Source organism: Galeopterus variegatus, unplaced genomic scaffold (genome assembly GCF_000696425.1).
Source record: "Galeopterus variegatus unplaced genomic scaffold, G_variegatus-3.0.2 Scaffold2563, whole genome shotgun sequence".
Taxonomy (NCBI): domain Eukaryota; kingdom Metazoa; phylum Chordata; class Mammalia; order Dermoptera; family Cynocephalidae; genus Galeopterus; species Galeopterus variegatus.
The window spans coordinates 244,918-256,718 of record NW_007728674.1 but is presented as its reverse complement, the minus strand read 5'-3'; the positions used below and the strand labels follow the sequence as shown (position 1 = coordinate 256,718).

Genomic DNA, 11,801 nt, shown 5'->3' with positions numbered 1-11,801 from the left:
CCCTGTACCTGGGAAGTTTTCTTTTTCTTTTTTTTTAAAAGATGACCAGCAAGGGGATCTTAACCCTTGACTTGGTGTTTTCAGCACCATGCTCTCCCAAGTGAGCTAACCGGCCATCCCTATATGGGATCCGAACCCGTGGCCTTGGTGTTATCAGCACCGCACTCTCCCGAGTGAGCCACGGGCCGGCCCCGGAAGTTTTCTGTTATTATTTCATTGAATAGATTTTCAATGCCTTTTCCTTTACCTCCCCTTCTGGAATACCCATGATTTGGGTGTTTGTGCACTTAAAGTTGTCTGCTAGCTCTCTTGGATTTTCTTCATTTTAAAAAATTCTTTTTCCCTTTTTTTTTGTCTGCCTGGGTTATTTTGAAAAGACGCCTTCAAGGTCTGAAATTCTTTTTTCTGCTTTCCCATAACAGAGGAAGAATATGTCCTTTTAGTTTTCAAAAACCACTTAAAAATGTATGATTTTATAAAAGAATTGTTCGAATGGATTTATAGGTCCAAATTAGACACTTTGATGGGATAGGTTATATTCTTTTAGCTTATCCTCTTTCATAGCACAGTTAGCTCTTCATTCTATTTTCTCCCTTCTGTTAAATGTGTTGAGAAAGGGAATAAGTCATCTTTTCTATATTTTTCTTTTTAAACCAAAGCAGAAAGAAGTGTTTGGTGAATGATAATCTGCTGTTGATAAAGTATTCTACTTAATTTAAGATTGATGCTAACATTTCTTAGCTTGTTTTAATTACTTCTGTCATCTGGTAGCTAAGGATTCGTGACCTTGAAGGAGCTTTGCAAGTAGAAAAGGCCAGCCAAGCAGAAGCTGTGGCTGATTTGGAAATGATCAAGAAGGAATTCAAAGAAGTTGAAAGTGCATATGAGCGAGAAAAGCATAATGCACAAGAGAGCTTTGCCAAACTAAATTTGTAAGTATTTTACTATAAAATTCTCTAAATTAATATAAAGATTTTATAAAAGGTGGATATGTATGAATGTGTAATATTTTAGATATAGCTACCATTGATGTCAGTGGTAGATTGGGGGTGAAGGACTTCATAAACATAACTGTATTTCCCTATGTAGGTAAATATGGAAATGCTCTTTTGAATTTTGAAGTATTCCAAGTAGTTTCACAAATATAGTTATACTCTAAAAAGTAAATATGTTAATGTACTTTGCATTATATTTATTAATGGAATGCAGTATCTTTAAAGACCTTGACTTCTAGGCCACATGTAATGGTCTAGGTGGAGATGGGTAATGTTTAAGGTTTTCTCAAACTGCAGAAATAATAGTTGTATCAGTTGCAGTACTATTAGTGGTTAACATGCGTTGAGATTTTCTCAAACTGCAGAAATAATAGTTGTAGCAATAGGAGTACTGTTAGTGGCTAACATGCATTGTGGCTTACTACATACCTAGCGTTGTATAGTTTCATTTAACTTATCCAACACCTTATGAGGTAGCTACTTTTTTTAAATCCCTGTTTTACAGATGTGGAAATTGAGACTTAATGACGGTAAGGACATATAGCTCATAAGTGACAGAGTCAGAATCTTTCTGACTCCTACTGATTTTAACCTTTTTTAGCTCAAAAGCCTTTCATCTTAAAAATTCTGTGAAATGCCTTAAGACGTTTGTAATGCTTTATTGTGTTTCCAAAAAATAAGTAAATAGTAGACATTTTAAACCATTTCCCCCTAGATGGTGAAATTCGTACTACCTTTGGTATGTGATATGATATTAGGTTGGTACATGAGCTATATATTTATTTTTAATGTTAGTTTCTATTTATGATAAGTAGATAGTGTTTTTCCATTTACAGTGAAAGTATAAAGATTTCTTTAAAAATTATTTAATATAAGAAGTGAGTTCATTTAAAGAAAATTATTACTTAAATAATAGTAATTATTATGAATATGTCAAAAATCCTAAAGCTGGAACTTGAAAGGCTGAAGTTTGAAAAAATTTACAACTCTATTTTTTAATTGCAATTGCTTTTATTAGTAGTGCTTGTAATATTTTAACCCAGTTATTCTTAACTGAATTTTCTTGCTTCCTCTAGTATGACTTAAATGACATTCTGTGAATGTTATTCTGAGTCATTTCTCATTTTCCTTTATTTCTTTTGAATATTTCTGCTTGAATCTGCACATTTAATGTATTTGAATGAATTCAAATATTATTCAAATACGTATTCAAATATTATTCTGCATATAAATATATTTGAAGGGCTTTTTGTAGAATATAGTGCAAGTTTCTTTACTGTTGCTTTGAGGTAATGATTAGGACCTACAAGGGGAACAGTAAGAAGTCAGACTGAGCTCCCAACAATTAAAGCTTTCTTTTTTTCCTTTTTGTCTTTTTTACTGACTGGTAACGGGATCGCAACCCACGGTGTTGCGCCCATACCGGGGACCGGCAACGGGATCGCAACCCTCGGTGTTGCGCCCACACTGTGCTCAGCCAGTGAGCGGGAACCAGTCTCCACATGGGATCCGAACCCTCAGCGGGAGCGCCGCTGCGCTCCCAAGCGGCGCACTCTCCAGTGCGCCACCGGGCCGGCCCGTAGCTTTCTAACAATGAAATAATAGGTATCTTTGGGGAACTAGTGAACTCCCTGCCTTGGGAAATTTAAAGCAGAGGGTGGATGATTCAATATCATGGATGTTGAAGAAGAGAGTCCTACAAAGGTCAGAGTGGCAGAATTTTAATATACCTGGTAACAGTTAAGCTCTAAGACTATAACTTGTGTACTCTTTTAATTGGACCCCAAAGCAAATGTTTCCTTAAAGTTTGTTCTGCTGTTATTTGTGTTTTGGTGCTTGAAATTTTTATTCGAATTTTGTATTCCAGTAAGTAGGTAATATTAGTTACATATTCAAACTAAGCACTAGCTAAAAATCCTTAATGTTTTAACTTAATGTCCCTTATCTATTCTTCATCTCTGTATAACTGTACTGTAATAATAAAAGTTAAATAATAATAAATAAATAATAAAGATTAAGTAATAATTAAAGTCCAGTAGTCACTGATAGTTCCTATTACTCCCTTCTCTCATCTCGTCGTCTTTTCTTTGTATGTAATATGACAACCACTTCCATTCTAATCATCAGTGTTATGAGAAGGAATGATATGACTTGAGGGATGATTGAATGTTATTTTATTTTCTACCTGTACTTCTGACTATATCTTCGTAATCCTTTTAAAAAAATATTTTAAAACCTTTTAGAGTCAAACTCTCAAACATTAATTTTTCAGAGTAGTTCTAAGTTTTGGTTAATGTATTCTAAAAGGAGGCTTGATAGATTTTAGGTCTTTAAAGTAAATCATTTCATTTAACTCACAACTTTGACAGTACAGAGTTTTGGGTAGGATATTGTTTTACATCCCGAAAGGAAGAACTGGTGTAGCAATTGGTGATAATGAAGTTATAGAGAAAATGCTGCCTGAACCTTGCCAGTGTTAAGGTTCTTAAAGCATCTATTTCTTGCCAGGCATATCTAGGTAGGATCTCACTAAAAGCTGTGTGTATATTTCAGAGTTATAATTTTAGTCCACAGTTTCTTGGCAACAAACCTACCTGCATGAAATTATTTTAGATGGAATACATATATTCCATAATTCTATAGTTAAATTTTCTTAGTTGTGAATTTTTTTCATCTAAAACTTGCAGTATGAAACTAAAGCTTTTCAGTAATCTTTTTATATTAGAGTTTTAAAATATAGTCAAGTCTTAACTAGTTGTGGTAACTGATTGCTGGGCAGTAGTAGGGAGAAGGAGATCATGGTAATCATTAAATCTAGTTTAAATTTAAATTTAATTTAAAACATACTAGTCAAAGATTTGATACTGAATGGACTGCATCTAAATTTATTTATTTCATTATGCTCAATATTTAGGAACTTTTTGGCCCAGATAGCTGCCACAGCAAGCCCTGCAGCTCAGGGGCCCCAGGGGCCCTGGGGATAAGTTTGACTGTGGACATTATGCAAAAAAAAAAAAAAGGAAAAGAAAAAAAGAAAAAAGAAAAAAATTTCTTGGAACTTCTTTATTTTTTCTAAATGTGTCACCCAAAGTATAAAAATAACATATGTATTGTAATCTAGTAGCACTGTTATCATTTACATTCTTGGTGAAAGATAGCCCAAAGATGCTGTTTGTTAAAATAGCTCGTTGTTGTCAAATTATTCCCTGAGCTCATTAAAAAGAAAAACAAAAAACCAGGGCCGGCCCCGTGGCTCACTCGGGAGAGTGCGGCGCTGGCAGCGCCGAGACCGTGGGTTCGGATCCTAAATAGGGATGGCCGGTGCTCTCACTGGCAGAACGTGGTGCAGACATCACCGTGCCAAGGGTTGCGATCCCCTTACCGGTGTCAAAACAAAAACAAAGGGAATCCAGTCAGAAAGAAGGCATCCTAGCTATAGGCTTCCTTCTTCTCCCTTTCCTTTCTTGCCTAAATCCTCCACCTTTCAATTCCTGACTCCTATCAGAATTCAAAGAGATAGGGGCTCCCTTTAACCTGCCCTACTCCTGTCCTATTTATTCCTTTTTGTTTGGGGCTGATGGCAGAAGCGTAGGAGCCAGCTTCTTTGGATTGCACAAGAGATTGCTAACACTGAGGGATGTTTCCCCATTTCAGTTTGGATTTACAAATTAGTACAAAATGACAGATACATTTAATTTTATATTTGCTGAATAATAGTAATTTTTAATTAAAATCTTGATTTTTATTAAGTTAACAGTTGTACATAGTCTAAAAATAAAACAGTACTGTTAGGCTAATGAAAAACAGTAGTTTTATGCTCCATTTTTCTATACTGCCAGTTTCCACTCTTTTGAGGCAACTACTTTTAATTTTTATCACTGTTTCTTCTTATATTTAACTTCCTATTTCTAGGTAGCATGCATATTCTGCCATTTTTTCAATTTCCACCTTTAGATATTATCTACTGGCCTGTACTTATTTGTCTCTATCGTAGGCTTCTCCCATAGAACATACACTATTCCTTCCCTCTTCCCATCCTTTCAACAGAATTATATTTTTGGGTTCAGTGAACTTTATTTTTTCTAAACTTTTTTTTAGTAACCCATCTTTATTTTTCTTTATAGCACATTATGCTATATTCTTTGTTGTTCGTTGTCTGTCCTTTGAAGAGGGGAACTTTGTTTTGTTCATTGCTGTTTACTAGTGAGTGCCTAGAATAGTGCCTGGTATGTAAGACCTGCTAAATTAAGATTTGCTGAATCACCAAATGAAATAATAGTAAATAATTGCCTAATTTTAAATCGGACTACTTTATGTGATTAACCAGTGCTTAACCAGTGTGATTAATATAGGTGATTAGCCAATCACTAAGTTATTCCTGAACTCTCTAACAGAATTGAAAACCTCTCATTATGTTTCTAGATCTCAGAAATTCTGTCGTTTTAAGTTTCTTCTATGAGAAATGCCTCATGGACTACTCTCTGTACCTTCTCCATCTGGACAAATTGTTTTTTAACTTCCCTTTACACAGTCATCCTAGAACTTCCCTTTAACCTCATTCTTGGAATTACCTCTACTTCTCTTTTATCCTGGATCCTTCATTTGCTAATCTCTTGCCTTCTTCCTTGTTTGATTTATACCGTTGTAAAGTAGCTTCTTGAGAAATTATATGTCAGAGGAAAATTTAAAACTTGCATTCTGAAGATTTTTTTTTTTCCTGTATAGGGATCTGAACCCATGGCTGTGGTGTTATCAGCACTGCACTCTCCTGAGTGAGCCATGGGCTGGCCCCTGAAAAAGTTTTTGATCTTCACCCTTTTTCATAGTTCATGTGGCTATTCTTTTTTTTTTTTTTTTTCCTTTTTGTCTTTTTTCGTGACCGGCAACGGATCGCAACCCTCAGTGTCGCGCCCGCACCGGACCGGGACCGGCAACGGGATCGCAACCCTCGGTGCTGCGCCCGCACCTCGGTCAGCCAGTGAGCAGCCGGTCTGTATGTGGGATCCGACCCCTTGGCGGGAGCGCCGCCGCACTCCCAAGCGGCACACTGTAGCAGTGCGTCACCGGGCCGGCCCCTCATGTGGCTATTCATTTGGTTCTAGTGTTGGGGAAGTGTAAAGTTATTTGATTCCAGATCTTTTGTACGTGGTCTGTATTTTCCAATGGAAACTTATAGTACAGACTAGTCAGCAAGTCTGGAATCATAGGCACATATATAAAACGGTTTACTTTTCTTACATTATAATACATGATAAAATAGTGTATATGTATTTTTATGCTCTTTGGACACACCATAGAATTTGCTCTTTGTTCTCAGTGTTCTGAAAATTTTTTTCATTCTTTTTGCTGGGCACTTATTGAGCTCTTTCAATAGTAGAGACTCAAGTAATTAATTTCCAGGATATTCTCTTGTGTTACAGCTTTGTTGATTTTTTCCTTTCCATTTTTTTCACCTTCTTTTTCTGGAACTTTCATTATTTATATGTTGGGATTTCTGGATTGATTTTCTAATTTTCTTATCTTTTCTCTACTTAGATCTATTTTTATTGTTTAATTCTGCTTTCTGGGAGAGTTACATAACTGTAGCATCTAATCCTTCTATGCATGTTTATTTTAAATTTTAGCTATTCCACCTAGGAATATCCTTGATCCAAAGGATTAGCACTAGAATTGTCTGTGTTCCACCCTAGAGAAAAGAATGTTGACCGTTCAGAGTAATGTCAAATTTAGTTGTTTATTTGATTAGAGTGTGAATGTAGTATGGATTTGGTTATACTGAGTCATCCCATCTCCTATATTACAGCTTAAAAAATAGCAGAAAAGGGTCTACTCCATTCATCAGAAAGATCTCAGATTAAAAATAGTGGCAGCACTTTAATTTGAATTAAAATTATCCATTTGGTAGATTATCTAAACAGGAAGGCATATACTTTGAAAAGAAATTCATGTGTCTTCAAGGTGAATGTGAATGATTTTTGATTATTCTTCCTTATGGATTTCCATGCCACCACACCAGTTCTACTTGCATGGACATTTAGGAATAAATTTGTCCATTTCTAATGTTGTGCTTTAATTTTAAAATTGTTTAGTAAGACTGTTTTCTCAGTCTTGAGGCAGTTTGTGAGCTAATTGAACTGTGGGGGGTGGGTTTTGTTCATCAAAATAATGGTAAGACCAAATCAACACTAACCAAATATACTTCGCTTGGGTATAGGACAGATACCTGCGACCAAAAGGCAAGTATTATTCTTTTAAAGTCTTTCATTTAAGAATGTGTGATCCTTTTTATTTGAAAAAAGGGAAGGTGGCCTTTAAAACAGTCTGTTGGCATGAAAACATGATATATAGTACACCTGCCACTTGTGTTAAAGGTGTATCATAGCAGCTGATCAAAGCATATTTGAAAAACCTGTTCTGACACTTTAACTTTTCAGATTAGAGAGAGAGAATTTCTCCAAAAACAAGAAACTAAATGAAAAGATTGAGGAACAGAAGAAAGTAATTATAGACCTTTCAAAGAGACTCCAGTATAATGAAAAAAGTTGCAGTGAATTACAGGAAGAACTTGTAATGGTAAGGATGAAAAAGAAAACCCTTTGGCAATTACTTTATTGGGTCATATTCGATGTGTAGCAGGTCCCCCCCGCCCCCACTATATACTGTGAGATAATAGTATGAAAGTAATTTTAGTGACATTGGTATGAAACTTCAAAACTGGCAATTCTGATTATGTCGAAGATACACAAAATAAAACCTCTCTGATTTGAAATAATTAGGGAAACTAACCAAATTAGTAAAAACTCTGAATTATAGAGTGTTTTAAAGTATAATCAGGAGTTTTTCTCTTTCTTTTTCTTTTTTTTTGAAGTGTGTGCATAATATTACCTAGGTGGAGGAGGGATCAGGGTTTATAATCAGTAGATATGCTTATTTCAAAAACTTCCTTTTGTAATCATTTTGTACCTGATCACTCCATCTCCATCCCCCAGTATATTTGTCTTTTTAAAATTGACCTGTTCTTGTCAACCTCCCTTTATTCAAAAACCATTGATGTCTCCCTGTTGCTTTCAGAGTAAACTCCAGCTTCTTGTCATGTAACTTAAGCTTCTTTTCCTTTTGGCTTCATATTAACTTCTCTAGCTGCTTCTTTTGCCTTTGCTCTTTGTCTGTCATGCTTCAGTCACTTTAGAGTGCTCCTGGCTTTCTCAACACGCATTTTCATATCTTCTTAAGTTTGTTCAGGCTATTCATTTTTTTTGGCCCAATTGACTTAAATGCTTCTCTTCTTTTCCGTTGACAAATTCCTATACATCTTGTAAAACCCAACTCTGATATCTTGCTTTTCATGATGCTATCTCTTCCTACTCTCCCATCCACCCTAAGTCAGAATTCTGCCTCTCTCTAACTATGTTTCTTTAGTAGTTTAGCATCTTTATTACAACACTCACCAAAATCTGATGTGTATCATCTCTCTGAAGAGACTTTGAATACATTGAGGTTAATTCAATTTACATACCCAGATTTCACTATAGAATTTGCCTCAATAAATATCTTTTGGATCGATTTATTTGGTTGATGCAGAATACTCCTACTCTGCAGTTTGCTGGGAATCCCAACAGGGAGGGCATAACGTTTCTAGTAATACCTACTACCTCTTTGTCTTGCTCTCCACGCACATACCTTCCTCAGAGACTTGGCTACCTTACTTACAGTTATATCCCACAACTCTTTGTGACTTCAGTTATTGAGGAAAATGAATATTATTTCTTTTCAAAAAAGTTTGGGACTCTGGGTTATACAAAGAATTGGTGGCCAAATTAATGCTGCCCATCTAGAAAGGTAATGATGGGATAAAATTAAAACTCTTCAGCATCCCCAAATGATCCGATATTATATATAGTCTCCATTCATCTCAAGATATTGATTATCATTGTTTGCTCTGTAGTCCAATTTGTAGCTTGGGTATTTTTAATGTTGGTTTTTTTTTGGAAAGTTAAGAGCTCTCTGTGTGGTATATGTGGTGTCTGTTCACTGCAAAGTCCTACCTCTTAACTTCTGGTTCAGGAGGATGAATACATCAGGGTCCTTGAGGTGAGTACTGGATTTGGTTTGCTTGCTTATTAGACATTGTACTTAATAGTTTAGAAAGTAAGCCAGAGTCATAAGTAAGAGTGAAATAGGTAAGACGTAAGTCACTAATATAGGTATCATGAATTCTCCTAGTCCTGCCCTTCTAGCACTCCAGTGACTAAATACAAAATAAAATGAGACTGGCTTAACTCACCACAGAGGGTATGGGTCCCTTTTGATTGAAAACTTTTACTTTGACATGGTGATTTCCATTCTTCTGGGTATATTCCCAGCAGTGGAATAGCTGGGTCATATGGTAGATCTATCTGTAATTGTTTGTCGAAGAGATACCTGTACCCCAATGTTTATTGCAGCACTGTTTACGATAGCCAAGAGTTGGAGCCAGCCCAAATGTCTATCATCAGATGAGTGAATACAGAAGAAGTGGTATATCTACATAATGGAATTCTACTCTGCTATAAAAAAGAATGAAATACTACCACTCACAGCAACATGGATGGACTTAGAAAAAATCATGTTAAGTGAAATAAGTCAGGCACAGAAAGAGAAATACCACGTTCTCACTTATTTGTGGGAGCTAAAAATAAATAAATATACAGACAAATGGGGGTGGGCGGGGAAGAAGACACAACAATCACAATTCCTTGAACTTGTTAAGACAAGTGAACAGATATGATGTTGATGGGTGGGAGGGGGGAGGGGGAGGGCGAAGGGAGGAATTGGTAAAGGGACACGAAAATCAACTACATTGTATATTGATAAAATAAAATAAAATAAACAACAACAACAACAACAAACCTTTTACTTGATACCAACAATTTTTTTTGAACTTTTTCAGTTTGATGAATGGTCTAAAATAAGGCAAGTTACAGCTCAAGTTGTGTGGACCCTTGACACTTACTCTGTCAAACACTATTGTTTTGATAATGGTGCTAAAAATTATAGACTAATTATTTCTTCAGAGCTTGATGGACTGCTAAAAGCAGTTACAGATCTGTGAATAACACTTCCTTGCTGAAGAGCTAATAGGATGTTCAAAAATTTTTTTTCAGGTTGCACCCTAAGAGATGTGCAGTTTATGTGGTTCATACTGTTTGTATGTCCCTTCCTATTTTTTTAATGTCTGTAAAACTCCGAGCCTTGTGTCTTTTCTTTCATCTTTCTGTTTTCTCTTCCTTCTCTTATTTTCTTCCCTACTAGCTTTCTCTTTTAACTTTTTCTCTTTTATGCCTATTAAATTGTTGTTCCCTTTTTCTTTACCTGACCATAATATGAAATTTAAAAATTATTTAATGAAAATTTAGTTAATGAAAGTACTATTAGAGATTGAGTATCCCTTATCCAAAATGTTTGAGACTGGAAGTGTTTTGGATTTCTGATTTTTTTGGATTTTGTAATATTTATATACACGTTTTAAGTTATGTTGCAGATGGGACCCAAGTCTAAACATGAAATTCATTTGTGTTTAATATACACCTTATACACATAGCCTGAAGGTTATTTTATATAATATTTTAAATGATTTTTGTGCATGAAACTTTTGACTATGACCCATCACATGAGGTCAGGTGTGGAATTTTCTACTTGTGGCATCATTTTGGAACTCAGAAAGTTTCTAATTTTGGAGCATTTCAGATTTTGGATTTTTGGATTATGGATGCTGAGTCTGTACTTTAAATAGTAAGTACAATTTTTTTTTTTTGTGACCGGCCGCACAGCGCTCAGCCAGTGAGCACTCCGGCCATCCCTATATAGGATCCGAACCCGCGGCGGGAGCGCGCTGCTGTGCTCCCAGTGCCACACTCTCCTGAGTGCGCCACGGGGTCGGCCCTACAATTTTTTTAAAAAAAATTTTATTTTATTTTGTCAATATACAATGTGGTTGATTATTGTGGCCAATTACTAAAGCCTCCCTCCCTCTCTCTCCCCCCTCCCTCCCAACAAGGTCCTTTCTGTTCGCTTGACATATCAATTTCAAAGAATTGTAATTGTTGTGTCTTCTTTCCTCCCCCCCACCAGTATAATTGTGTATTTATTTATTTATTTTTAGCTCCCACAAATAAGAGAGAACATGTGATATTTCTCTTTCTGTGCCTGACTTGTTTCACTTACTATAATTCTCTCTAGGTCCATCCATGTCGTTGCAAATGGCAGTATTTCATTCTTTTCTAAAGCAGAGTAGTATTCCATTGTGTAGATATACCACCTTTTCCGTATTCACTCATCTGATGATAGACATTTGGGCTGGTTCCAACTCTTAGCTATTGTAAATAGTGCTGCAGTGACCATTGGAGAACAGGTATACCTTCGATTTGATGATTTGCATTCCTCTGGGTATATTCCCAGCAGTGGTATAGCTGGGTCATATGGTAGATCTATCTGCAATTGTTTGAGGAACCTCCATACCATTTTCCATAGAGGCTACACCATTTTGCAGTCCCACCAACAATGTATGAGTTCCTTTTTCTCCGCAACCTTGCCAACATTTACCGTTCACAGTCTTTTGGATATTAGCCATCCTAACTGGGGTGAGATGGTATCTCAGTGTAGGTTTGATTTGCATTTCCCGGATGCTGAGTGGCGTTGAACGTTTTTTCATATGTCTGTTGGCCATTGCCTACTTAGCTCTTTTGCCCATTTTTTAATTGGGTCGCTTGTTTTGTTCTTGTAAAGTTGTTTGAGTTCCTTGTATATTCTGGATATTAATCCTTTATC

The 11,801-nt window shown here is 36.0% G+C and overlaps 1 protein-coding gene across 1 annotated transcript in view; it reads left to right on the top strand.

Moving 5' to 3' along the window:
- Positions 1-778: 778 nt before the first annotated feature.
- CCDC171 (coiled-coil domain containing 171) overlaps positions 779-11,801 on the top strand; it is a 168,659-nt gene continuing 157,636 nt past the window's right edge. Inside the window, exons 1-2 of the mRNA XM_008582311.1 lie at positions 779-932; positions 7,430-7,568. Coding sequence (XP_008580533.1) covers positions 847-932; positions 7,430-7,568 — 225 coding nt within the window. The 5' untranslated portion in view covers positions 779-846. The remainder of the gene's footprint in view (positions 933-7,429; positions 7,569-11,801) is intronic.